Source organism: Lithobates pipiens, unplaced genomic scaffold (genome assembly GCF_037356315.1).
Source record: "Lithobates pipiens isolate NorthernLeopardFrog02 unplaced genomic scaffold, aLitPip1_a1.2 Scaffold_27, whole genome shotgun sequence".
Taxonomy (NCBI): Eukaryota; Metazoa; Chordata; class Amphibia; order Anura; family Ranidae; genus Lithobates; species Lithobates pipiens.
The window spans coordinates 22,106,114-22,131,720 of record NW_027507788.1 but is presented as its reverse complement, the minus strand read 5'-3'; the positions used below and the strand labels follow the sequence as shown (position 1 = coordinate 22,131,720).

Below are 25,607 nucleotides of genomic sequence, written 5' to 3'. Positions count from 1 at the left end.
CCAATTTTGGACTTTAAATACTTGATGTCTGCCATGGGGATAATTGGCTTCACAAATTCAAGCAGTTTCTCCAGCGCTGCCTGCCTCTTTGTTTTTGTCAGGTCACCTTGAGGCGAGGTGACAGGTGCACACCGTAGGGATCCGGAGTGCACCACAAGGTTGTGGACCCTACAAGTGACTGCTGCAGATGGGGGACAGATCCCACTGGGGATAGAGCGTGAGATTCCCTGGGGCGCGGAGTCTAAGAGCCAGCAGGTGTTCACCAGAGCCTCGAGTGGTGAGGATGGACTTGGCTGCAACTGGCTCCAGGTCGGGACCCCCAGGGTCCCCCAGCTCACACCCACAGTAGGCAACAGGAGGATAGGGATGGTGAGGGACAAAGCCAAGGTCGGGGCCACAGGCAGACAAGAATAGTTGGGTACACGCCAAAAGGTCAGGGTCACAGGCAAGCAGGGATAGTCAGAACACGCCAAAGTCGGTAACGGAAACCAGTAGCAGAGCACACAGCAGGCAAGCGGAAGCTAACACACAAAGAATACACAATGGTTGATCCGCACTGAAGCCTGCAGTGCACAGGTTAATATAGGGCTCCCTGATAGGGCCTGGGGTGGAGCCATGCTTAGAGGAGAGGTTATAAAAACCACCAGGTGGAAATGGCTGGCTTCTTAGTCTGAAGACATGAGGGAAGGTAAGCAAACACAGGAAGATCACTGCATAACCATGACAGTTTTGTTATAAAAAAAATGGGTGGTTCACCTGCCACAGACAGGGCAGCTGCCTTAACATGTCAATGAATATTGATAGAAATTCCATATCAATGAAGGGATCCATTTTCTCTGCAAGACACTAAACAAGACAAACCCTAATGTCAGGCAAAACTCTCCTAATCTTGACCCAATATAGGCCTCAATCTATAAGCAGTATAGGCCACCGATGCACCAAATTAAAATTGTACATTCATTCCAACGATCGGCGCTTCCGATACTCCTTCCTCCTCTCACAGATCGTACATACGACGCACGTGTGTTATGCTTTATATACACTGCGCATGTGTGAAACTCCGCCCGCCCCTGACGTTCTTTCTAGTCTATTCCCCACCCCTTGTCTTTCAGCCCAGTGGGAGAGCACTTGGCGGAGAAAGAGCAACTGCCTGCAGAAGAGAGCAGCAATGACGAAAGCCTGCAGAAACTAATGTCCCGATCCGGGGGAGATTTAAGGCCTCAAATATGTCCTTTATAGAGATGGTGGACATCTTGAAGAGGACCCGACTATGATGGGAAGTATGGACCTTACCTAAACCCAAGTGTCAGAAAGGCCAAGATCATGACTAAAGTTGTGAAAAGTCTGCACAGGAATTTTGGGGTATGACGATCCAAGGAGCAACTGAGGAAACACTGGTCAGACCTGAAATTGAGGGAGCAGGAACAGTATAGAAAAATCAAGAGAGTTCTTCAAAAAAGTAAGTCGTTGTCGTGTGTTCCTATTATTATTATTACTTACATGCTGCTCCATGTGCTTTTCTTTACAGTTGTACAGTTTAAAATGGCAACTTTCATGTTCATGGGCACAGTAGACGGTCATATCATAGCAAACATCGTTCATTCGCCCACTTATAAGATGTTTTTGGCAGATACAGGTTAACTACATTTGTTCAGGTCTATTTGTATTAAAATAAGTTTGTTGTCTAGATGGGTTTGTAACTAGAATGAAATGGAAACTTGATTCAGTGTAAGGAGAGGACACTCAGCAGCTTTTTACACATCTGGACGCAGGAGCACTAGTGTGGGACACCAGAACAAACTACAAGTGCAAAGTACACTAGAAATTGCACAGAAAGTGCACTTGGAAGTAAAGTCACTGTAAATCTGAGGGGTAGATCTGAAATGAGAGGAAGCTCTGCTGATTTTATGATCCAATCATGTGCAAGCTAAAATGCTGTTTTTTATTTTCCTTGCATGTCCCCCTCAGATCTACAGCCACTGCACTTCCAAGTGCACTTTGCACTCGTAGTTTGCACTTGTAGTGTAAAGTGGATTTGCCTTTCATAAATAACCCCCATGGTGTGTTTTTTTTTTTCATTTTAGGTGATGTGGATGTTGTGGAAGAAGAATCTCATTTCACAGGTGAAAGTGCCCAGATCCTCATCGGGGAGATAATGGGGTACAATCATGATGTAGAAAATATAAAGGAAAACATCAATGATGTTCAACAAAAACTGAAGAACATCATTGATGTTTTATGCAGAATATAAAACACACAAAAATCGTACAGTTTTCTTGTGTATATTTTTTCTTTTAAAAACACATTTTAAAGGAGGCTCTTTACCACGTAATCAGCCATGTCCAAACACGGCTGATCACGATGTCAACAGGAAAAGCCGTTGATTGGCTTTTCCTCACTCGCGTCTGAAAGACATGAGTAGAGGAGAGCTGATCGGGAGCTCTCCTGATGGGGGGGGGGTCTACACTGATTGTTTATCAGCGCAGCCCCCCCCTCGGATGCCCACACTGGACCATCAGGAAAGCTGCCAGGATCCCCAAGGAAGGGGGCAACATGTGGATGGCCAGGTATGTACCCTATGGCCATCCACATGTGCAAATTATGCCCAATCTGTGCCAATCAGTGTCCACAAATGGGCACTGACTGGCACCATTATATAACATGACATTAGTGATGCCCAGCAATGCCACCCACCAGTGCCACCAATCAGTGTCATCAGTGCAACCCATCAGTGTCCATAAGCACCACCTATAAGTGCCCATCCATGCCCATAAGTGCCCACATATCAGTGCCCATCCATGTCACCTATCAGTGCCACCCATAAGTACCCATCAGTGCCACCCATAAGTACCCATCAGTGCCACCTACGAGTGCCCATTTGGGATGGCCTTGCGGTTCGCCTGGCGGTCGGTTTGCGGCAAATTTTGCATGTTTGCAATTCGCCAAACTGGCGGACTTCTGGCGCTGTTCGCACGGCGGACATATGCGTTTACATTGTGAAAGAACTTTGACCCATGATTACACATCCATGATGGGGTACAGGACAGCCAATTGAGACATTTCAGCACATGGACAATTGGACATTCCCCATACCTTATAAATAGACCTGATCTGGTGGCCATTTTACATTCTGTCTTTTGTCAGTGTAGGGAGAGCTTGCTGTGTGGAGCAGGGACAGACTGTAGTGACACAAATCGCTAGCTATTAGGTCCATAAAAGTCCTTTAAGGACCTGTCACAGTCCATATGAGTACAGAGTACCTGAGTACTTGTCACTGCCCTTCATAATACCCGAATACCTGTCACCAGCCCATCAGAGTGCCCGAGTACCTATCTGTAGCCCATCAGAGTATCCAAGTACCTGTCACCTGGCCATCAGAGTAACCGAGTACCTGTCACCAGCCCATCAGAGTACCCAAGTGCCTGTCACCAGCCCTTCAGAGTAACCGAGTACCTGTCACCAGGCCATTAGAGTACCTGAGTACCTGTCGCCAGGCCATCAGAGTACCCAAGTACTTGTCACCAGGCCATCAGAGTACCCGAGTACTTATCACCAGCCCATCAGAGTACACGAGTACCTGTCACCAGCCCATCAGAATAACTGAATACCTGTCACCAGGCCATCAGAGTACCTGTCTGCACCTCATCAAGTTATCCGAGTACCTGTCTCCAGCCCATCAGAGTACCCGAGTACCTATCTTCAGCCCATGCCTCAGAATATACGTTGGGGTGTTTGCTTTCCAAAATGGGGTCATTTTGTGGGTAATTCCATTGTCCTGGTGCTCCAGGACCTTCAAAAGTGTGATAGGTAGGAATGAAATGAGATATGTAATTTATGCTCCTAGCTCGTCTGAAGGTACTACTTCAATGTTGGTCCTCTGTATGTGGCCAGGTTGTGTAAAAGGATCACACATATCATATGACCATACTCTGGAAAAGTAGCAGAATATGTTTTGGGGTGTCATTTTTGCTATATACATGCTATGTGTTGGAGATATATTATAAACTGACAACTTTGCGTAAAAAAAATGTGTTTTCATTTTTTTTCCACGTTTTCCAAAAACTTCTGGAAAAAAATTAACCATTCAAAAGACGCATTCTCCCTCATAGATTATACGTTGGGCTGTTTGCTTTCCAAAATGGAATACTCGGGAAAAGTAGCAGAATGTATTTTGGGGTGTAATTTGTTGTATGCATATGCTGTGTGTGAGAAATAACCTGATAATGTGACAATTTTGTAAAAAAAAAAAAAAAAAAAAATCTTCAATTTGCAAAGGATTGTGGGAAAACATTACAACTTAAAAAAACTCACCATGCTATTTACTTAATACCTTGGAATGTCTACTTTCTAAAAAGGGGTCATTCGGGGGGTATTTGTACTTTCCTGACTAGTTAGTGTCTCAAGAAATGAGATACACCTGATGTACTGAAGGCCTCATCAGATGTGATCAATTTTCAGTGATTGGCACCATAGTTTGTAGACTCTATAACTTTCACAAAGACCAAATAATATATACTAATTTGGGTAATTTTTACCAAAGAAATGTAGCAGTATAAATTTTGCCCAAAATTTATGAAGAAAAATTACCAATTAGCAAAATTTTATGAAAGAAACAAAGAAAAAAGCATTTTTTTCACAAAATTTACGGCCTTTTTTTATTTATAGCACAACAAATAAAAAAAAAAAAAAAAACCCTAGTGATTAAATACCACCAAAAGAAAGCTCTATTTGTGTGAAAAAAGAACACAAGTTTCATATGGGTACTGTGTTGCATGACTGAGTAATTGTCATTCAAACTGTAAGAGCGCTGAAAGCTGAAAACTGGTCTGGGCAGGAAGGAGGTGTAAGTGCCCTGTATTGAGGTGGTTAATCATTTTTCCTTTTGAAGATGTCTTGGTTCAGCACCTCATACCTTTTATCATTTGTCTTCCCCAAACATTTTTTTTTTTTTTTGTGACAGATAGGGCTGTAATTTGGTAGCAGATTTGGATACTATGCCTTTTACGTACTTTTTTACAACACAATATTTACATAATTTGCGCACCCCTCGAAATATATTCCACAACGTAACCAACAATTAATGTTTAAAGTTGAACTTTACCTATAACCAATAAAAATAATGCTCTTTAGCAAGTAACATACATTCCACAGTAATAATTTTGCTACCAACATTAGTGTGTGCTGTAAATTGCCTCCAGCATTATTTCTGCTGGAGGCTACCATTTTTTTCTGAAGCCCAGAGCACCTGAGTAGCAGTAAATCTTGAAATTAGACTGGCAGCAGATCAGCCTCTACAAATTAGGTATAGTCCCTAAAAATAAAGAGCAACTGAGCATGTGCAGAGTAGGATGAGACAGTGTATTACTGGATTTTAAACAGTAAAGGCACTTATTATTAATGTTTTACTTAGCTATATATGCAAAAGAGGCCAGCCTGAAGTGATTTAGCTTGACTTAAGCCCCATACACACTATCAGATTTTCTGCTGACTTTTTCCTTCAGATTTACCAAAACCATATAATATGAGGTCAAACCTTAAGAGTTTCAATGTGTATGCAATCAGGCAGGCCCTTCCACTACATGGTTTTGGTAAATCTGAAGACAAAAATCAGCAGAAAATCTGATAGTGTGTATGGGGCTAAAGCGGTAGCCGCAGAGTCATGAAGCAAGCACTTTTACATAGTGTGTAACTATTTCATACCTGAAAGAGACCGTCTGAGGATTCATAGACTGCACTGGGTCTACGGGTTGAGGGTCAGGTTGCTGTCAGGTATGTAAAAAAAAAATGTAATATAATTCATATTTGCTGCAGGATCAACATTTAAATTCTTACACATGCTACACTGACGTCTCCTTAGAAATAACATTTTAGTATTTAGTAGAGGCTGAGCGCTAAAGTGGAACTAAGCTGACAAGGGTCCTAGCTGAACCTGCCATGATGTTAAACTATCAAGTGCATAATTGCAAATGAGAGAAAACGTAGTTCATTATCTCTTAATCTGCCCTCTTCTAGAGATGCTAGGTCAACACTCCCCCTAAGCCACTCGTTCGATGGTGACAAGGTGGTCATCATATCCTCCATGTTTCTCTCCTCATTGGGCACCAAGCAAGGGTCACATGGGAGGCTCGCCCTGGGGTATGTTCTTCTGGTCTACGCTATGCAATTTGCACAGGGTCACTGCCATATATATTGGGTACCTTTTACTTGATCCACACTCACAACCTGGACAGATGACTAAACATGAACATACTCTAGTATACTCTACCAATGTCATATACACCAACACGGTCACTCGTCCATTTAGGAGGGACACACAGAGCCAATGAACTTTCCACCTGTCCAGTATAATCACCGCTACCTCACTCCCAGTATTGGGGTCCTGCCGTGCACACAGTGCGGACAACATGCGTGCACTTCATTTCACGTAACTCTTCTGTACCTGTGTGCAGGCTCAGGGCCTCAGCAATGAAGATGTGCTCCCATCGCTATGAGAGATGGATCGCGGGGGTAAAGGAGCTCCAACAACATCTCCCTCGCTGCAAGAGGTTGTCTCATAGTTTCATAGTTTGTTAGGTTGAATAAAGACACCAGTCCATCCAGTTCAACCTGAGTGAGTGTCTACAATTGTCCCTATCCCTGTACATTGCACACTCACATCGGTCCCTACCCTCAAGGAGCCCACAATCCAAGGTCCCCATTCACATACTAGGGCCAATTTTGGACAGAAGCCAATTAACCTACCTGCATGTCTTTGGAGCGTGGGAGGAAACCGGAGTACCCGGAGGAAACCCACACAGGCACAGGGAGAACATGCAAACTCCAGGCAGGTAGTGTCGTGGTTGGGATTTGAACCAGCGACCCTTCTTACTGCTAGGTGAGAGTGCTAACCACTACATCACTGTGCTGCCACATGTACACGCTTAAGGAAATGTTTGAAACTTTGCCCTTGTCTGGTTTGAAGTTACTAAAGGGGTGCAATGTAAGTACCCAGCACACGTAATCCACAGATCGGGTCACTAGGTACATTGGAGTATGAAGTCAACAGAACAAATCAGAGGAAACAACCCCATTATGTATATGGGAAGCGCATAAATGTTATATTAGAGGGGTTCTAATAACTTTAGGAGCATATAGAAAACGCTCAATGGGCGCAAAGCTTGACTCCCTGCTTGGAGAAATCCGTGCACTTGAAAGGGCACATAAGAAAACTCTTGCGTTGCAAACGGAGTAGAGATATTAACACGCCTTTGAGATTAATAAAATTTGTTATTAATGGACAAAGCAAAAGCTTTGGAAATAAATGGAAATAAACCAAGCAGGCTGATGGCAAATGCGCTTAGAGAGATGAGAGCACGGAACCATATCGATCTTATCCAAAAGTTTGGGGACGCACTGGTGAGTTCCTCACAGGCAATTGCAAAAGAATTTAGAGACTTTTATACGGGTCTATATCAAATTGAGCCTCAAGTATTGGCAGGGACGATTTCTAAAAGAGGGGAGGCGGCAAAGGAATATATACTAGCGTCGGGAATGCCGAAGATATCTGAAGAGGGAACAAGTGCTGTAGACGGACCAATTACAAAAGAGGGATATATAGAGGCCCTTAAATCAGTAAAAACAGGTAAAGCACCAGCACCAGGACCAGATGGGTACACATTGCTTTATTATAAACCCTATGCTGAAAAACTGGCACCGGAATATCTAGTAGCGTTTAATTCAATTCAGGAAGGACAAAAGATGCCTGTAGAGACATTGAGGGCTCATATTACAGTAATCCCTAAGGAGGGAAAAGAGCCAGCACAATGCGCTAGCTATCGCCCAATCTCATTGTTAAGCGTGGACCTTAAGATTCTAACGAAAATACTCGCCACTAGATTAATGACACATATCCTGGCCCTAATACATCCTGATCAATTGGGGTTCACCCCGGATAGAGAAGGCAGAGAGAATACACAAAGGGCTCTGAGTGCAATATACTATGCTCAATGTCATCAGAAACCTTTAGTACTTATCTCTGTAGACGCAGAAAAAGCCTTTGACAGAGTAGACTGGACATTCCTGAAACCCACATTGCAACATATAGGACTGGGTAGTGGAATGCTCAATTGGATTAATAGTCTATACTCTTGTCCAAGAGCAAGGGTTAAAATAAATGACATAATATCGGAACCCTTTTCTATATACAATGGAACGTGGCAGGGATGTCCACTCTCACCTATTATCTTTATCCTTACACTAGAACCCTTCCTGAGAAGCATACGTGCTAATCCAGATATCAGAGGCATCTCAACCAAAGGAGAAGAACATAAGCTTGCGGCTTATGCAGGCGATTTGCTATTTTTTTATAACCGCTCCAGTTATGTTGCTTTCATCCTTAATATCGGAAATGCGCAAATATGGAGAGATCTCCAACTTTAAGATAAATTATAGCAAATCTGAAGCAATGGGAGTGGAAGTAAACACTGGCCTACAAAATCAATTGTCCTCTCATTTCACTTTAAGTCCTTGTACACACGGTTGGAGATTCCGACGGAATGTGTCCGATCGGAGCGTTTTGTGTGTGGTCTGCATCGGACTGTTTCCGTCAGAATATCCGTCGGACCAAATTTTCCAACTTGCCGGAAATATTTTCCGACAAAATGCTCCGATCGGACATGCTCCGATCATGTGTAGAGAATTACGATCGGACAAAGTGCCACGCATGCTCAGATCAAATTCCTACATCAAAGCTATTGGCTACTAGCGTGAACGTAGTCACATCGTAACGGAAAAAGGTCATCACGTTCTGAACGATCGGATTTTCCGACAACTTCGTCCGACCGTGTGTATGCAACAGTTTCGGACAAAATCCGTCAGACAAAATCCGACGGACAAAATCCGACGGATTTGGTTGTCGGAATCTCCGACTGTGTGTACAAGGGCTTAGATGGACAGACTCGCATATATGTTACTTAGGGACAAAACTACCAAATAAATTAGATTGAGTAGATGAGTTGATTGGTTGATTAGTTGATTGTTAGATGAGTATTTGAACTCAATTTCACTCCGTCAGTGAGACAGATAAAATCAGACTTACAGCGGTGAGATAAGGAAGTCTTTACGTGGTTTGGTAGAATTAACATCATAAAAATGTATGTCATGCCCAAATTGCTATATCTGTTCCAGACCCTACTGATTATAATAAGATTACCCCAGGATTTTTGATAGAGCTGAGAGCAAGGTTTGTGAGGTTTATATGGGCAGGGAAACCCACGAGAGTGTGGAGGGACATCCTAGTTCCACCAAAAGAAAGAGGAGAGGTTGGATATTACGAAGCGTCACATTTAGCACGCATAATGGAGTGGTGTACATTGAAAAAGGGAAAACCATGGATCTGCATGGAACAAGCGGTTACCGCTATACTCTTGGAGGGGATTGCATGGCTCATTTATGCTGAGATACCTCAGGTAGTGAAGAGACACCCTACAATAGGTGCAGCTCTTCGATCAGTTAAAAAGATATTCAAGAAAACCGAGATGTCGAGGTATCCAGGTCCCATGATCCCAATCTTGGGCACACCGAGTTTCGAACCAGGTCTGCTAGACCATGGGTTTAGGAATTTAACGAGAAGAGGAGATAGCAGGCTGCGAGATTTTGTAAGAGATAATCATGTGATGACTGGTGAGGAGGTTGAAGGAGAGTTTTCAGGGGAATTAGATCCATTTAGGCAAATACAGCTGAAGGCCTATCTCCGATCAATAACATCACGACAGTTAACAGTACGTACACCATCTAAATTTGAGCAGATATGTCTAAAGGAGGAACCTTTGAAACTTGCATTATCAGCTATGTACTCCCTGTAGGTGGAGTCGAAAGCACCACAAGATTTAGTGTTTCTACAATCATGGGAAAGAGACCTGGGGGTAACTTTATCAGACCTATAGAAAACAAAGCCCTTGTACACACGGTCGGACATTCTGACCACAAAATCCGTCTGCTGGAGACACTTCAGTCATTTTCTTCATTGTTTCCGCGACCATCTTCCAAAATTCTTTCACTCCAGGGCATTCCCAGAATATGTGTACCTGAGTACTCTCTGCCCCCTGGCATCGCCAGCAGAGGTTGGATATTTGTGGATATATCCGGTTCAATACTGCCGGTATTCTGCACCATCTAGTCAATATTTTATATCCTCCTTCTTGATATTTGTTTGCCATAGATGTCTTGTGTGTAAGACTACAAATCTTAGCCCTTGTTCACACGGTCGGAAATTCCAACGGAAAATGTCCGATTGGACCATGTTGTCGGATAATCCGACCGTTTGTGGGCTCCTTCTGACTTTTTCCGTCGGAATGTCCGACCTACAAAGTTTGAGAGCTGGATATAACATTTTCTGACAACATGATCCAATCAGACTTTGTCCGATCGTTTGTAGAGAATTCCAATCGGACAAATTACCACGCATGCTCAGATCAAATTACGAGACTAAAGCTATTGGCTACTAGCTGCAACGTAGTCCTGTCGTAACGAACGAATGTCCTCACGTTTTGAATGATCGGATTTCACGACAACTTTGTCCGACTGTGTGTAGGCAACACCAGTTTTGGACAAAATCTGTCGGAAAAAATCCAACGGATTTTGTTGTCGAAATGTCCGACCATGTGTACGGGGGCTTCCTCTGATGAAAACTGAAAATTACTGGGTTTCCCCTTATTTCCTGATTTGGTGATAATGGTCACCAGGGCAATTGGAGGGATAAATATCTAAAGAGAGATACCGGCGCACAGATATAATATGCTAATTGAGTTTGCTGTAGTCAAAATAACCCCTTCGTGAGTGGGTTATGAAACGATTTTATATATAATATACGTGGACTGCGCCAACCTTACAAGGAAATGAATTGTATATAATATATATATACTTCACCACTAATATAAAATACCGTGCCTTAACACCCCATCTAAATCAAGCCAGCCAGTTTGCACTGATTGCAATAAACCTTTAAACCATATCCATTGTGCCAAATATTGTATGAGCAATACCTAAAAAAATATATATATATGTTGTATTCAAACCCCCCCCCCCAAAATATATATATATATATATATATATATATATATATGAGACTCAGAAGATACAGATGAATGCTTGCCTTTGGTTCATTAAACGGATAACCACTCCTCACAACGGGTTAGTCTGTATACTCTTCAGGCAATGTGCTATTGGGTATAGTGCTTAGCTATTCCTGCTAGAAATTAAATAGCCATCATGGTGTATTAATTCTCAATTATTTTATTTAAAAAGCTTCGTGTGCTCCAAGCCTCACTCTCGTGCGGAAGGCTGCTAGGACTTTGTGATGTGAACGCCTTCCGCACGAGAGTGAGGCTTGCAGAGTACGCAGCACGGGAAATCAAAGGGGAATGCATGCCGGCTAACTGGAACCCATTCACACGGCTGAACAAGCTTCATGCCGGCATACTGGCACATAACATGTGAGTGTAACAATTTTTTAGCTTTTTAAATAAAATAATTGGGAATTACTACAGCATGACGGCTATTTTTTTTCTATGAGGACTAGCTTGTCGTCGGAATGTCCGACCGTGTGTACAGGGCATAAGTCTTCTTTCCGTTATTTTTCCCTGTTGGTCCAGCCAGTATTACACTTCCTGTCTTAAGGTGACTATGCTCACCCCTTCACTGTATTTATGGAGGGTAATTGTAGACACCTTTGGGCAGTAGCATGGTCAAACTGTGGAGAAGTCAGTGTTGATGAGATGAGATGAACCCACTTCAGGGACAAGGTTTTCAGGTGCCCAGGGTGAGAATTGCAAACTACATCCCCTCCCCCTTTTAGGTTTGCCACCTTACCCCTTTAAAACTGAACGCACATGAATTACATAGGTTCTATGGCTGATTAAGGTGGTAATTAAACTCACTTGGTGTCTTATCTGCATTAAATTATCCCCAGAACCGGTGTAACAGGTGTAATTCATATGTGTTTGGGTTTAAATTTGGCAACCCTACCCACTTCCCTATGTGAGGTAGGAGATGGAACTAATAGTAGTGTAGCACCCTCTACCTTAGGTAGGTTGGTGCTAGTGTAGGTTTTTGTGTAAACTACCAGTGCAGGTAAATTTAAGCAAGCCTATGCTATGAGATAGGCCTGTTTGTTTTGATCTGGGGGCAGGGGAGTGGTTTAGTAGGTGACTGAAATGTACTTCAGCTCTTGTGCGCCTCCTCTGTTTCCAGGGAGAAGGTTCTGGAAAAGGGGCAGGGCCGAGAGCTGAAGTGACATGGGGTGCATGTGAGGAGCTCTGACCAATCTCCAACAAGGATTGGCAGGGGGCAAGCCCCCTAAATATACCCATGGTCAGCCTGCTGGGGAAGGAAGGAGTTATCGGCTGGGTGAACTGGATGATGGAGTGTAAGCCATGTCAGAGGGATCCCCCTTTCTGGGGGGGGTGTACCTCAGGTGGGGAGCTCGGGAGCTGGGGGGGAGCCTCTCCTTACACAGTCATAGAAAGGTGTCCTGGAACAGGAGCAGGAGGAGACAGTTGGTCCGCTAGTCTGGAGTAAAGTCATTCAGGAAGGATCCAGGGTAGGTGTCGGTGAGTGGAAAGCACAGTGGAAAGCTCTGGAAGAGACGTGCCAGAGGAGCTGGATGTAGAGCCAGAGGGAGAGACTCTGAGAGTTTGTGTCAAGTGGCTGCAGCCAGGAGGGCGGGCAGGATTTGCAAGTTGGACTTGGAATCAGTAGTCCATCACCATTTATTCTTCCTAAGTAAATCGGTTGCTGCCACAATGGGTACTGCAGACCCCAGCCTACAAAGGGTCATCAATTAAAATGGAACTTATTCAGAGTGAAGCCTAGTCATGCTGATGGTGTGACAGGATACTAAAATTGGACAGTGAAGTAGTGTGCTGGAGGAAGAGTGCTGGAAGAAGTGTTCTGAGGTAAAAGTCTGTCAAGTTTAGGGTCAGCCATCTTGTTCTGCTGAGAAGTGTGACATAGTTACTTTTATTCTACAAAGTAAAATTCATCTTATGGGCATCCCATGTCCCTTTTCGCCAACCAAGTTGAATCCCCTAATAAAAATAACAAAAAGCAAGAGACTGTTCATTGACTGAGAAGTGTGTCTAATGGATGTCTGGCAGCAGGGTGAAATGTGTGGATGCTGTAACACGTAGCAACCCCACGTGTCCATCGCTACAGTAGCATGCACGGTGCACTGAAACAAAATGTATGCAATGTTTGTAGAAAAGGATCTAAGTGGCAAAGGGTTTTTTGGGAGTTCTGAGGAGCAGAGAGGAGGTCTAGGGCTGAGTTGTTCCCCTACCCCCTGTGTACTTAGGTGACAAAATTAAAACCCAACTTCAGCAAACACTTTTTACACAATTATGCAAAGTTTTTATTTCCTTTGCATAAGGCCCCTTTCACACAGTCGATCCGCCAGACGGGCTCCGCTTTGCAAAGTGGGAGATTTTTCCACTGATCCCCACTGAGCAGGCGGATGACAGGTCCGTCTCCACTGACTGTGCAGAGAGGGACCTGTCAAAGCCCCCATTCTCCTCTATGGGGAGATCGGATTAAAATGTACCGTCTGTCTGTTTTCATCCAATCTAATCCACCAGATGGATGGAAAATATGGTTTCCTGGATTTCACAGGGTGTCAGCGGACATGTCATCCACTGCCCCATAGCGGTGAATGGAGGCTCCGATCAGGTCCACCTGAAAAACTGACAGGTGGACCTGATCAGAAATCTGTGTGAGGCCGGGTTCACACTGGTATGACATGACAGTCGTGCGACTGTGGATCCGACGTTGGCCTGCGACTTGAAGTCCGACTTCAATGAACGGCGATCCAACTGCCAGGCACTTGGTTTGGTATGAATCTTTAGGAGAAACTCCTCGCCAAATAAAAAAAAAAAAATGGGATGGGTTCCCCCTCCAAGACCATACCAGACCCTTCAGTCTGGCATAGATTTTAAGGGGAACTCCTCACTCCAAAAAAACAGCGTGGATTCCCCCAAAATCTATACCAGACCCTTATCAGAGCATGCTGTCTGGGATTTCAGGAAAGGGGGAGGGGACAAGCGAGCCCCCCCTCCTGAACATACCATGCTTTGGGGAAGGGGGGCCCTACGCCCCAACCCCAAAGCACCTTGTCCCCATATTCATGGGGACAAGGGCCTCTTCCCGACAACCCTGATCATTGGCTGACAGGGTCTGCAGGGGGGGGTCTATCAGAATCTGGAAGCCCCCTTTAACAAGGAGGCCCCCAGATCCCGGCCCTCCACCCTATGTGAATGCGTACGAGGACATTTTTTTTTTAGGTGAATGGGTACAGGTACAATGTTCCCCATACTCATTCACATGAAGTAGTACAGGGACCATTTTCAAAGTCGGACCGACTTTTGTTCGGCTCTCATGACCAGGCCATTTTTTGCAATTCAGTACCTCGCTACTTTAACTGGTAATTGTGCGGTCAAACAAAATTTTTAGCAATTTTTTTCACACAAATAGAGTTTTCATTTGATGGTAGTTGATCTCCACTAGTTTTCTTCTTTTTTGTGATATAAACATCTACGGTATACAATAAGACCCACATTTAAAAAAAAACACTTTTTACTTTCTGCTATAAAACACATCCAATAATAAAAAATAAAAAAAAATCTAATTTCTTCATGAATTTAGGCCAATATTTATTCTGCTATGTTTTTGATAAAAAAAAAAAAAAAATCGCAGTAAGTTTATATTGTTTAATGTATTTACCTACAAACTATGGTGTATATATACTGGAATTTTTATTTTTTATACTACTAATGGCAACGACTTATAACAGAGCTCGATAGTGCGGCGGCCAATCTGACACTAACTGACGCTGGGGGGGAGGGACTGACTAACTGACATCACCAGTGACACTAATACAGTGATAATACAATACACTGTCACTGTACTGTACTAATGACACTGGCTGGGAAGGGTTTAACATCTAGGGCAGTGTTTCTCAACTCCAGTCCTCAAGATGCCACAGCAGGTCATGTTTTCAGGCTCTCCATTATTTTGCACAGGTGATTTAGTAATTACCACAGCCGTTTCATCTGAGGGAAATCCTGAAAACATGACCTGTTGGGGTGCCTTGAGGACACTGATCTAGGGTGATCAAAGGGTTGAATAGGTGTCTAACTATGTGTACTGTGTGTACAGTGTTACTACTAGATCTCTCAGTTTCTCATCTCTGCTGACAGATCGCTCCCTCTGGTAAACAACCCAGAGCTCTGGGCAGTGATTGCACACAGCCGATCAGCAGGTCCCGGTCGTGAATCATGGACGGAACTTGCTGACAGGCTCCCGCTGTGTACAATCACAGCGGAGGGCCGGCCGGGGGGGCACGCATGAGTGCTCTAAACCCGGATTTAGGCAGCGATGTACAGGTACGTTGCTGTGCCCGCTCGTCTGCAGTACATGGGCAGTTGCCCAGTGGTTAAGCACCCCGTGTTCGTGAGTAAATGGTTTGTCTCAGCCCTCTAGCTGACACTTTTACAGGACAGCTTGGGTTGTTAAAGGAAATTGAAAAATATCAAATTTACTGGGAGGATCAACAGCTGAAAGTAGAGGGGAACAGAAGCCTATAAAAAGTAAACCAATGCAACCTTGAACATTTTTCTGTACTTTTTTCCCAACATTTACATAAATTGCGCACAGCTAGATATTCACTTCAGCATATAACCGACAAATGTATGCTGATTAAAATATCATTAAAATATCATATGTATATTATGGATGTAAGTAGCAAAAGAGGATGGTGAGAATGCAGCTGCAGAGTCATGATGTAACCAAGCATTGTACACCTTACATTTTTTTACTGTTTCATACCTCATAGATATTCCCACCAGTTGGATCTTCTTCAGCGGGTTTGGGTCCAGGACTGTTTGCCTGTATGTAAAAAAAAAAAAATACATTAGCTATTTGCTGCAAGATTAACATTTAAACTGTTATACAATGTTAGCAAGAGGTCCACTTAGAAATGACATTTTAGTATTTGGTAGATGCTGAGTACTAAAGTTGAAATTGGATGGCCAGGGTTCCTAGTAGCATTTGCCATATTGCTAAAATATGCAGTGTACATTAAAGAAAAATGTACCTCCATATCTTGTAGTCTGCCCTCCTCTAGCAATGGCAGGTCCATGTTTCTACCATCTTCTTAAATTCCTGTTCTGGACTTGGCATCTCCTTACTAGGTGGTCAGTGATGGTGTAACTCCTGCGGATGCTTGCCGGAGTTTCATCATCCTGGCATTCAGATGTACTCTTTTCATCTTTGAGATATTGGGAGTGTACATTGTACAATGCACTCCGTGTGCGCCAGATAAAAAGTACATAAAAAAAAAAGTTTGCAAACAATTAATGAAGATTTATTGGGAAAAATATATAGAAAGTGTAGCGCCGGCTCCTGAAGAGCATGCGCTATGTTTTTTTTAAAATTTAAAACGGGACTGTACTGGGGAAAAAAATATTAAAAGCCAGCAGCTATAAATACTGCAGCTGCTGACTTTTAATAAATGGACACTCACCTGTCCCGGGTTCCAGCGATGCCGGCAGCCGAGGCCGATCGATCGCTCGGCTCTCGGCTGCTGCCGCTACCATTCTAGGTGAGGGAATCAGGAAGTGAAGCGAATCGGCTTCACTTCCCATTTACGCACTGCGCATGCGCGAGTCACGCAGCGCAATAGGAATTCTCCGCGCTGTCTCTGGGACCCGCGTGTGTCCCAGCAGACAGCGCGGCAGGACAGGAAGAGGCATAGACTCCCACGGGAGTCTATGCCTGGAAGTGGGTGTAAATACCTGTCTTTGACAGGTATCTCCACCCCCCTGAAAGGTGCCAATTGTGACACCGGGGGGGGGGGTTCCGATCAGCGGAAGTTCCACTTTAGGGTGGAACCCCGCTTTAATGTTACCCTTAAACCGTAGTTTGGTTTGGGTTTGATTACTCTAAAATTTGACCTCAGTATCAGTCTGACTGGACTGCCGAGTGTTCTGCCTAGCCATAGGTGGCGATGTCACTTGCGGCAGGCATGGAAACACAGTCTAGTTGCATTAAGGTTACTTTCTCTCAGAACCAGCCCAGTGGGCTAGTATGGTGGCCTGAATTTATGGGAGTAGCCTGGAGGGTATTTAAGCAGCCCACTCGCCCATGCTCCTTGTCAGTTCCAGTGCAAGATTCGTTAAGTCACCAGGCCGACTCTTCAGCTCACTTAGTGTTTGTGAATCTGTTGTTCCCGAATACAGTGTGTTGCGGTTGCTTATTCGTGGTTTTTAAGCCTTGCTCACTGTCGCAGGTAGGATTTGTTACTATGTATTTGTGTCATGTTCAAATCGTTGCCATTCGTTGTATCCTCCATGTCGTATGTTCAGTTCCCGCAGCGGAACTTACGAATCTTTCAAATGCTGTCCTTTTCCCATCTACTTGCCAAAACCAAAGTTGTTTCCATGTGTGTCATGCACGGCGCTACACCACGCTTCTCCGTTGCACACGTTATGGTCCGATTCGAGTCTAACTGCCCCGCGTTAGACTCGATTTGTATCTAATTAATTTTTCTTACACCATAAGGGCACTGCCACAGCCACTTAGGGTTTCAATTCTAGTCCTACACATTCAAAATTCTGCTATCTCTTCTTTCTTCACCTGCCAAAGGTCAACTTTTGCTACAAAAGGGCAAAATGTCAGAATAATAGCTACAGCTTGACAGTGTATCTGGAAACTCTCTCTTGGGCAAAACTGAGCCACTATTTATATGGTATGACCTGCAGGGGGCAGTAACTTCTTGAAAAAAAAAAGATGGGAAAACCTGACCAACAGTGTTAACCTTTTCTTCTCAGGTCCACCAGCTCGGCAGGTAAACACCTAATGCCGCGTACACACGAATGGACTTTCAGGCAGAATAGGTCTGACGGAATCATTCCGTCGGATAGTCCGATCATGTGTGGGATAGTCTGATTGTTTTTCTTTAAAAAATTCCGATGGACCTAGAAATGGAGCATGTTTCAAATCTCTCCGATGGACTCAATTCCTATAGAGAAAACCGTTCATCTGTATGCAAGTCCGAAGGACCAAATACGACGCAAGGGCAGCTATTGACTACTGGCTATTGAACTTCCTTTTATAGTCCCGTCGTACCTCATTACGTTCAAAACGAATGGACTTTCGAACGGACTTTAGTCTGTTCGAGTGGGGGCAAGTCTATTCGTTCGGAAGTCCATCATAACTCCGTGGAAAGTCCATCGGGAAGACCGTCAGATCTCTTCTGCCGGAAAGTCCGGTTGTGTGTCGGCGGCATAAGGACAACAGTTGCAACAAGCTACATTGTAACATTCAGCTGTACACATAAACACAGTTAACCTGAAGAACCTCAGAGCATGACACAGCAGAAAGAGAACAATGTTTAATTAAACCTTCATGTTAGACCCCTTTCACACCACACCGCCCATAGCGTGGGCGGTAAAACGCTGCTATTTTTAGCGGCGTTTACTGCCGGATTTGCGGCACATTTTGACCGCTAGCGGGGTGCTTTTACTCCCACTAGCGGCCGAAAAAGGGTTAAAACCGCCAGCAATACGCCGCTCCGCAATACGCCGCGCCGCAATACGCCGCGCCGCAATACGCGTTTTGCCGGTGGTATTACAGCGCTGCCCCATTGATTTCAATGGGGAGCAGCGGTGGAGGAGCAGTAAACACACCGCTCCAAAGAAGCTGCTGGCCTCGGGCTTTCACACTACAGACAATGGTGCAGCTTTTTTTGGGTGGATTGCAGACGCTATTTCTAACGCTATAGCGCCTGCAAAACGCCCTGGTGTGAAAGGGGTCTTACTTATTGTCCTAGAAAAAGGAACAGGAAAAAATAAATAAAAAATCTCTCCAAAATGAATAGAGATTGAAGAGTCCCCACTAGAAAATTTTCCCTTAGCTCTTCTTCTAATGAGTTGCAAAATTTTCTCTTGTAAGTAGGGGGTAATACTTATTTTTAGCAAAACCCCTCCCCTGGTTGGTTACTGTTGGTAGGACTAGCCTCTTTCTTTATAATCTGGGGCCAGAAGAATTTAGGGTAGAGGTTGATGGGAAAAGGTAACCTATGGAATACTATTATGTGAGGTTACAGCCCAGGGAAAGTATTCCCTTCGGGGTAGGGTTGGTAGAGGCTCCATCAGAGATCTCATCTAGGGAACCAACACTGAGAGAACTTCAAGTGTTGAATGTTATCCTTGTTTTAAAGTTTACGGTCACAGGCGAAAATTAAAGGAAAAAAAGCCTAATAAGAAAATGAATGCAGCCAGCAGATCAAAAGGATAGGCAAGCTGCAATTTAAAAATGTATGTTTTTGGGTTTAGGCACGGTATGCTTTAATCCCCTTCAGTCCACTCTGGTCCATCCTGGAATTGGTGCACAGAGAAAAGTAAGAATAAAACAGAGAAGAATGGGTATTTCAAATACTCCATCAACATGGGGACAAAGTGCTTTGGGGTGGGGTGCGCAGAGCCCCCCTGCCCAAAAGCACCCACCTCCCATGTTGAGGGCATGTGGCCTGGAATTGTCCAAGGGTTAGGTTATTAAAAAATATCCCAAGCTTTGACCATCTCATGGAGCTCTGTTCAATCCATCATCCGAAAATGCAAAGAGTATGGCACAACAGCAATCCTACCAAGACATGGCCGTCCACCTAAACTGACAGGCCGGTCAAGGAGAGCATTAAATCAGAGAAGCAACCAAGAGGTCCATGGTAACTCTGGAGGAGCTGCAGAGATCCACAGCTCAGGTGGGAGAATCTTTTCACAGGACAACTATTAGTTGTGCACGCCACAAATCTGGCCTTTATGGAAGAGTGGCAAGAAGAAAGACATTGTTAAAAGAAAGCCATAAAAAGTCCCATTTGCAGTTTGCGAGAAGCCTTGTGAGCAAACGTGGATGAAGGTGCTCTGGTCAGATGAGACCAAAATTTAACTTTTTGGCCTAAACGCAAAACGCTATGTGTGGGGGAAAACTAACACTGCACATCACCCTGAACACACCCTCCCCACCGTGAAACATGGTGGTGGCAGCATCATGTTATGGGGATGTTTTTCTTCAGCAGGGACAGGGAAGCTAGTCAGAGTTGATAGGAAGATGGATGGAGCCAAATACAAGGCAATCCTAGAAGAAAACCTGCAAAAGACTCGAGACTGGGACAGAGGTTCACCTTCCAGCAGTGACCCTAAACATACAGCCAGAGCTACAATGGAATGGTTTAGATCAAAGCATATTCGTGTGTTAGAATGGCCCAGTCAAAGTCCAGACCTAAATCCAATTGAAAATCTGTGGCAAGATTTGAAAATTGCTGTTCACAGACGCTCTCCATCCAATCTGACAGAGCTTGAGCTATTTTGCAAAGAAGAATGGGCAAAAATGTCACTCTTTAGATGTGCAAATCTGGTAGAGACATACCCAAAAAGACTTGCAGCTGTAATTGCAGTGAAAGGTGGTTCTACAAAGTATTGACTCAGGGGGGCGCTATACAAATGTACACCACACTTTTCACATATTTATTAGTAAAAAAAATTGGAAAACCATTTATCATTTTCCTCCCACTTCACAATTATGTGACACTTTGTGTTGGTCTGTCACATAAAATCCCAATAAAAATAATTAGCGTTTTTAGTTGTATGACAAAATGTGTAAAATTTCAAGGGGTATGAATACTTTCTCAAGGCACTGTGTATATATATATATATATATATATATATATATATATATATACACACACACACATATACTGTATCTCACAGAAGTGAGTACACCCCTCACATTTTTTGTGAGAAAGCCCACAAACCGCCAGTGGTTTAGACATTAATGGCTGTGTGTTGAGTTATTTTGAGGGGGACAGAAAATTTACACTATTATACAAGCTGTACACTCACTACTTTACATTGTAGAAAAGTGTCATTTCTTCAGTGTTGTCACATGAAAAGATAGAATAAAATATTTACAAAAATGCGAGGGGTGTGCTTACTTTTGTGAGATACTGTGTGTGTGTGTATATATATATATATATATATATATATATATATATATATATATATATATACATATATGTACAGTGTATGTGTATATATATATATATATATATATATATATATACTGTACATACAGTATACTGTGAGTATATAAACATAAACCTGATAGATGTTCTAATTCCTCTGGACTCTATCCAAAACAGAAAAAGTTTTGCCTTTGGTTATACTTGTTAAATGTTATTGGTCCATTTGGTATTAATTCCTGAATCCTTAGGCCCCTTTCATGAAGGCTTCGATCAGGACCCTCCATTTAGGCCAGGTTCACATTTGCTGCGGCCATGACCGCGACTTGCACCAAGGGGTCGTTTCCATTCCTGTTCTGTTTCAGGGGCAAATCAGGTCCACATTTTTGCCTGAATTCAGACCTGAAACAAAGCCAAAAATGCATAGGACCCCTTTCCAGTGCGCTCCGCAGCCATCCCGGAGATGTGTGAACCCGCTCCATAGAGAGCCGGTCACAGTCTCCTATCATGCGAATTGAATGTGGGGGAATCTGCATCAAATTTGCATAAGTTTGTACCCGGCCTCTATGGAATGGCGGGTACCCCTATGCAATGACAGGTGTAAACGCACAAGTCTGACTCCAATCCGATTTAAAAAAAGGGGATCCGCCCCCTTTTATCTAGGTGGATTGGTTTGGAGGGCAGTTGGGTGTAAACAGACAGTGGAGACATATAGACAGACATATAGAGCAGAGCAATTTCTATCCGTGTCCACTCTTAAAAACTGGGCAGACACGGACTGATCAGCAGACAGATCCCCTGCTGAGCAAAACTGAGTCTGCCTCGTGTAAAAGGAACCTTTATCAACCTCCTCCCACACTCACCGGTTGTGTACCCTGTACAGATATGGGTTCAGAAGATGTATTTCCAGTAGAAGACTCAGTGTTTGGTGTGCTGCCTAAGGAAAAAAAAAATGTCAGCAGGTAGTTAGAATCTGTTGATAACCAATCAATGCAAAGTGCAGTTGCTCCAGAGCTTAATAAATGAGCAGAACCTCTGCTGACTTCCATCATCCAGTCATTTTCAAACAAAAATGCATTTTTTCAAATTTTCCTTGCACGTGATTGGGTATTCTTTGCAAAGTGAAGGTTTACCTCATTTACTAAGATTTGGAGCAACAACACTTTGTGAAGTGCACAACCCATTTCGCTTTAGTAAATCAAACCCAAAGTCTCTCCCTAAATAATAGCAACATCACTATCCTGCTTTTCTCTGAGCTGGCCCACACAATCGGATTATCCTCCATCGGACATTTGTTGTCGAAAGTTTGAGAGCATGCGCAGCGAACATTTGTTCATTGAAAAATCAACAACAATTGTCCGATGGAGCATACAGTCGGACCGTTGTTGTCAAAGTCCGATCGTGTGTATGGGCCTTAACCTCCCTGGCGGTACGATTTTTTCGGATTTTAGGTGCTAAAAGCGGTACAATTATTTTGCATGAAAATTTGGCGTTTTATATGGTAGTCCTGTAATTCTTAGTAATAACTCTGTTAAATCTGTCCAAACCAGAGTCTAGCAGACATCCCGGGTATGATAAAGTTTGAAAAATGAAATCATAAATTATAATATAATAAATAATTATAAATAATTGTACCAAATAATAATACAACAATAATAAAAATTATTCAATAATGTAATCAAATCAAAAACACTGAAATTTGCTGAGTTGCAGAATTGTCACTGTCATTACTTTTCAGTATTTGATGACGGATCTCCCCACAAATCGCTATCGCTCAATTCTGCGAGTGATTCCAATTTATTATCGCTGTTTTCTAGCTGGTCTAAAACCATTTTTGATGTAAAGGGACAGTTTTGGTTGCTATGGACAATCTCCAGTTTCCAGGCATAAAGAACAGTTTTTATTATATAAAACTGCATGCAGGACACTGGACAGACCACTAGGGACAAAGGGGATGTGAAATATTTACATACAGCAATGCAATCTGTAAAATTACATTATACTGTATGTATACTGTGTGTTTCACTTTTTTAATTTGGCGCCGATCTCCGTCCCCGTGCGTCGCAACGCTCGCAGGGAACAGAGATCGGCGATGTGATAGATCGAGCGAGCCGTGTCTCAGCGGGGAGACAACGCTGCATCCGAGAGAGAAGGTAAGTAAACCTCCTCCTGGATCCAGCGATGCGGTCCCGAGTCTGACTCGGGGTTACCGCTTTTGGTATAAAAATTCCACCCAAGCCAGACTGGGGAATACCGTCAGGGGGGTTAAAGGCCCATACACACGATCAGACTTTTTGACAACAAACATGCAAATTACCTGTTTTAAGGAAAAATCTGGCCATGTGTATGCTCCATCGGACAAACTTTTTCGATTTTCCTCGGACAAATGTTCCCTGTGCAAACAGATAAACTTTCCGGCAACAAAAGTCTTATGGTGCAAAATCCTATCGTGTGTACACAAGTTCATCGGACTTTAGTCCAAAGTACAAACACGCATGCTCAGAACCAATGCAAAAGATCAGACAACAATACAGAAGTTGACCAAAGGGTGGCAGTAAAGAGCTGAAAAACCACGTGATTTGGTGAAAGTTGGCTGAAAATGTCCTACCATGTGTATGCATACCAAGTTCACGGTCAACGGCCTTTGGACAGAAATCCACGGAAAAGTTTGTCTGAAGTCCGATCGTGTGTATGAGGCTATAGAGTGCTGCACCTATTTTCTGAATAATTATACAGCATTTCTATTATCCACTGTAATGCCCCGTACACACAATCAGATTTTCCGACAACAAATGTTGGATGTGAGCTTGTTGGCTGAAAGTCCGACCGTGTGTATGCTTCATTGAACATTTGTTGTCGGACTTTCCGCCAACAAATGTTGGCTAGCAGGTTCTCAAATTTTCCATCAACAAAACGTTGTCGTCGGAATTTCTGATCGTGTGTACACAAGTCCGACGCACAAAAGTAGAAGGAGCCGCACTGGCTATTGAACTTCCTGTTTTCCCGGCTTGTTGTACGTCTTTTACATCACCACGTTCCCACGTTCGTAATTGTTGGCCAACATTTGTGTGACCGTGTGTATGCAAGACAAGTGGGAGCCAACATTCTTTGAACAAAAATCGCGGCGATACCTCACATGTGTGATTTGAATACCGTTTACATATGCGGGCGTGACTTCCGCATGTGTTTTCTTTGCTGCGTGAGCTTGCGGGGACGGGGGCGTTTAAAAAAAAAAATTCCTTATTTATTTTACAATTAATACATTGTTTTAAAAAAAAATAAAAAAATTTGATCACTTTTATTGCTGTCACAAGCAATGCAAACATCCCTTGTGACAGTAATAGGTGGTGATAGGTACTCTTTATGGAGGGATCGGGGGTCTAAAAGACCCCCCACCCCTCCTTTACACTTCAATGTATTCAGATCGCCATTTTCGGTGATTCTGAATACTGTATTTTTTTTTAAAACCGGCGCCATTGGCAGCCGAGAAAATGGGAAGTGAGGTCATGACGTCGCTTCCATGTTTACGATTAGGAGACTGGAATGAAGCCGCTTACGGCTTCAAGCCAGTCTCTCCCTAACCGCTAGATATAGCAGATGTTCGATCGGGGCTCCCGATTGAACAGGGGCCCCAGTAAGAGCGGCGGGAGCCGGTGGGAGGGGGTGGATGTCCCCTCCTGCTCCTCCGGCATAACAGTTGAGCGGCTTTTTTCCGCATCGGTTGTTATTGTTGGAAAGCCGATTGCTGGCTCTGAAAAACGGTACCGGGATGATGCCTGCAGGTGTGGGCATCATCCCGGTATACCCCCCCGAAAGCCGAGTACACACATCTGCGTACACTCTGTGGGAAGGGGTTAAAACCCCTGCAATGTACATCGATCACCCAGAGGGGATTGTTTTTTTTGTTTTGTTTTTAACAAAAGTGGAGTTACTCTTTAATGTTTTCTCCAAGTGCACACCAGCAGCTCGTGAGGCAGTTTGTGTGAAGCCCTTAATTTATATTTCAGTACATATTTTCTATTCTCTTTAGTCCCTAAGGAGTATATTTATAAAGAAGTGCATGTGACCTTCACCAGACATAAACTACAAGTGCATGTGTTTTAAATTACAGTCAATGATTTCTTTTGTATATATATATTTTTTGTATGACGGTTGGTTTTTCTATGTGGTAACTATTGTTACTTAGTCTGATTATATTAGCCTTTTGCTCACAGTGACGTGTGTTAGAATTAGACCATTCGGTTTGTTCTTTTGCTCCGGTCTCCGCCCAGGGAGAGCTTTTTACGTGTGTGTGTGTGTGTGTGTGTGTGTGTTTTTTTTTTTTTTGGATGCAGACAAGGTGAATATATATCCAGCTTATTATACTGCTTATGAGTCCAATGATTCTTTCGTTTTACATATGTGACAATATGATGTATGAAAGTATGATGTTTGGTTTTGTTTTAATATAGTGAGACATGTTTCTCTCAGACTACCCCTGCGTGTGACCTGATGAAGCGAACCAGCGAAACGCGTTGACGCCCAGGGGCTCAGTCATCTTACATGGTGCAACAGCACACTT

The 25,607-nt window shown here is 43.4% G+C and overlaps 1 protein-coding gene across 2 annotated transcripts in view; it reads right to left on the bottom strand.

Annotated features, from left to right (window-relative positions):
* Nucleotides 1-25,607, bottom strand: part of LOC143933647 (pregnancy-specific beta-1-glycoprotein 7-like) — a 93,111-nt gene that overhangs the window by 26,120 nt on the left and 41,384 nt on the right. Inside the window, exons 8-10 of one of the 2 annotated variants that reach the window (XM_077456599.1) lie at nucleotides 21,910-21,983; nucleotides 15,856-15,915; nucleotides 5,701-5,762 (exon numbers count right to left, since the gene is read on the bottom strand). In XM_077456599.1, coding sequence (XP_077312725.1) covers nucleotides 5,701-5,762; nucleotides 15,856-15,915; nucleotides 21,910-21,983 — 196 coding nt within the window. The remainder of the gene's footprint in view (nucleotides 1-5,700; nucleotides 5,763-15,855; nucleotides 15,916-21,909; nucleotides 21,984-25,607) is intronic. The other variant, XM_077456600.1, reaches the window with a different exon arrangement.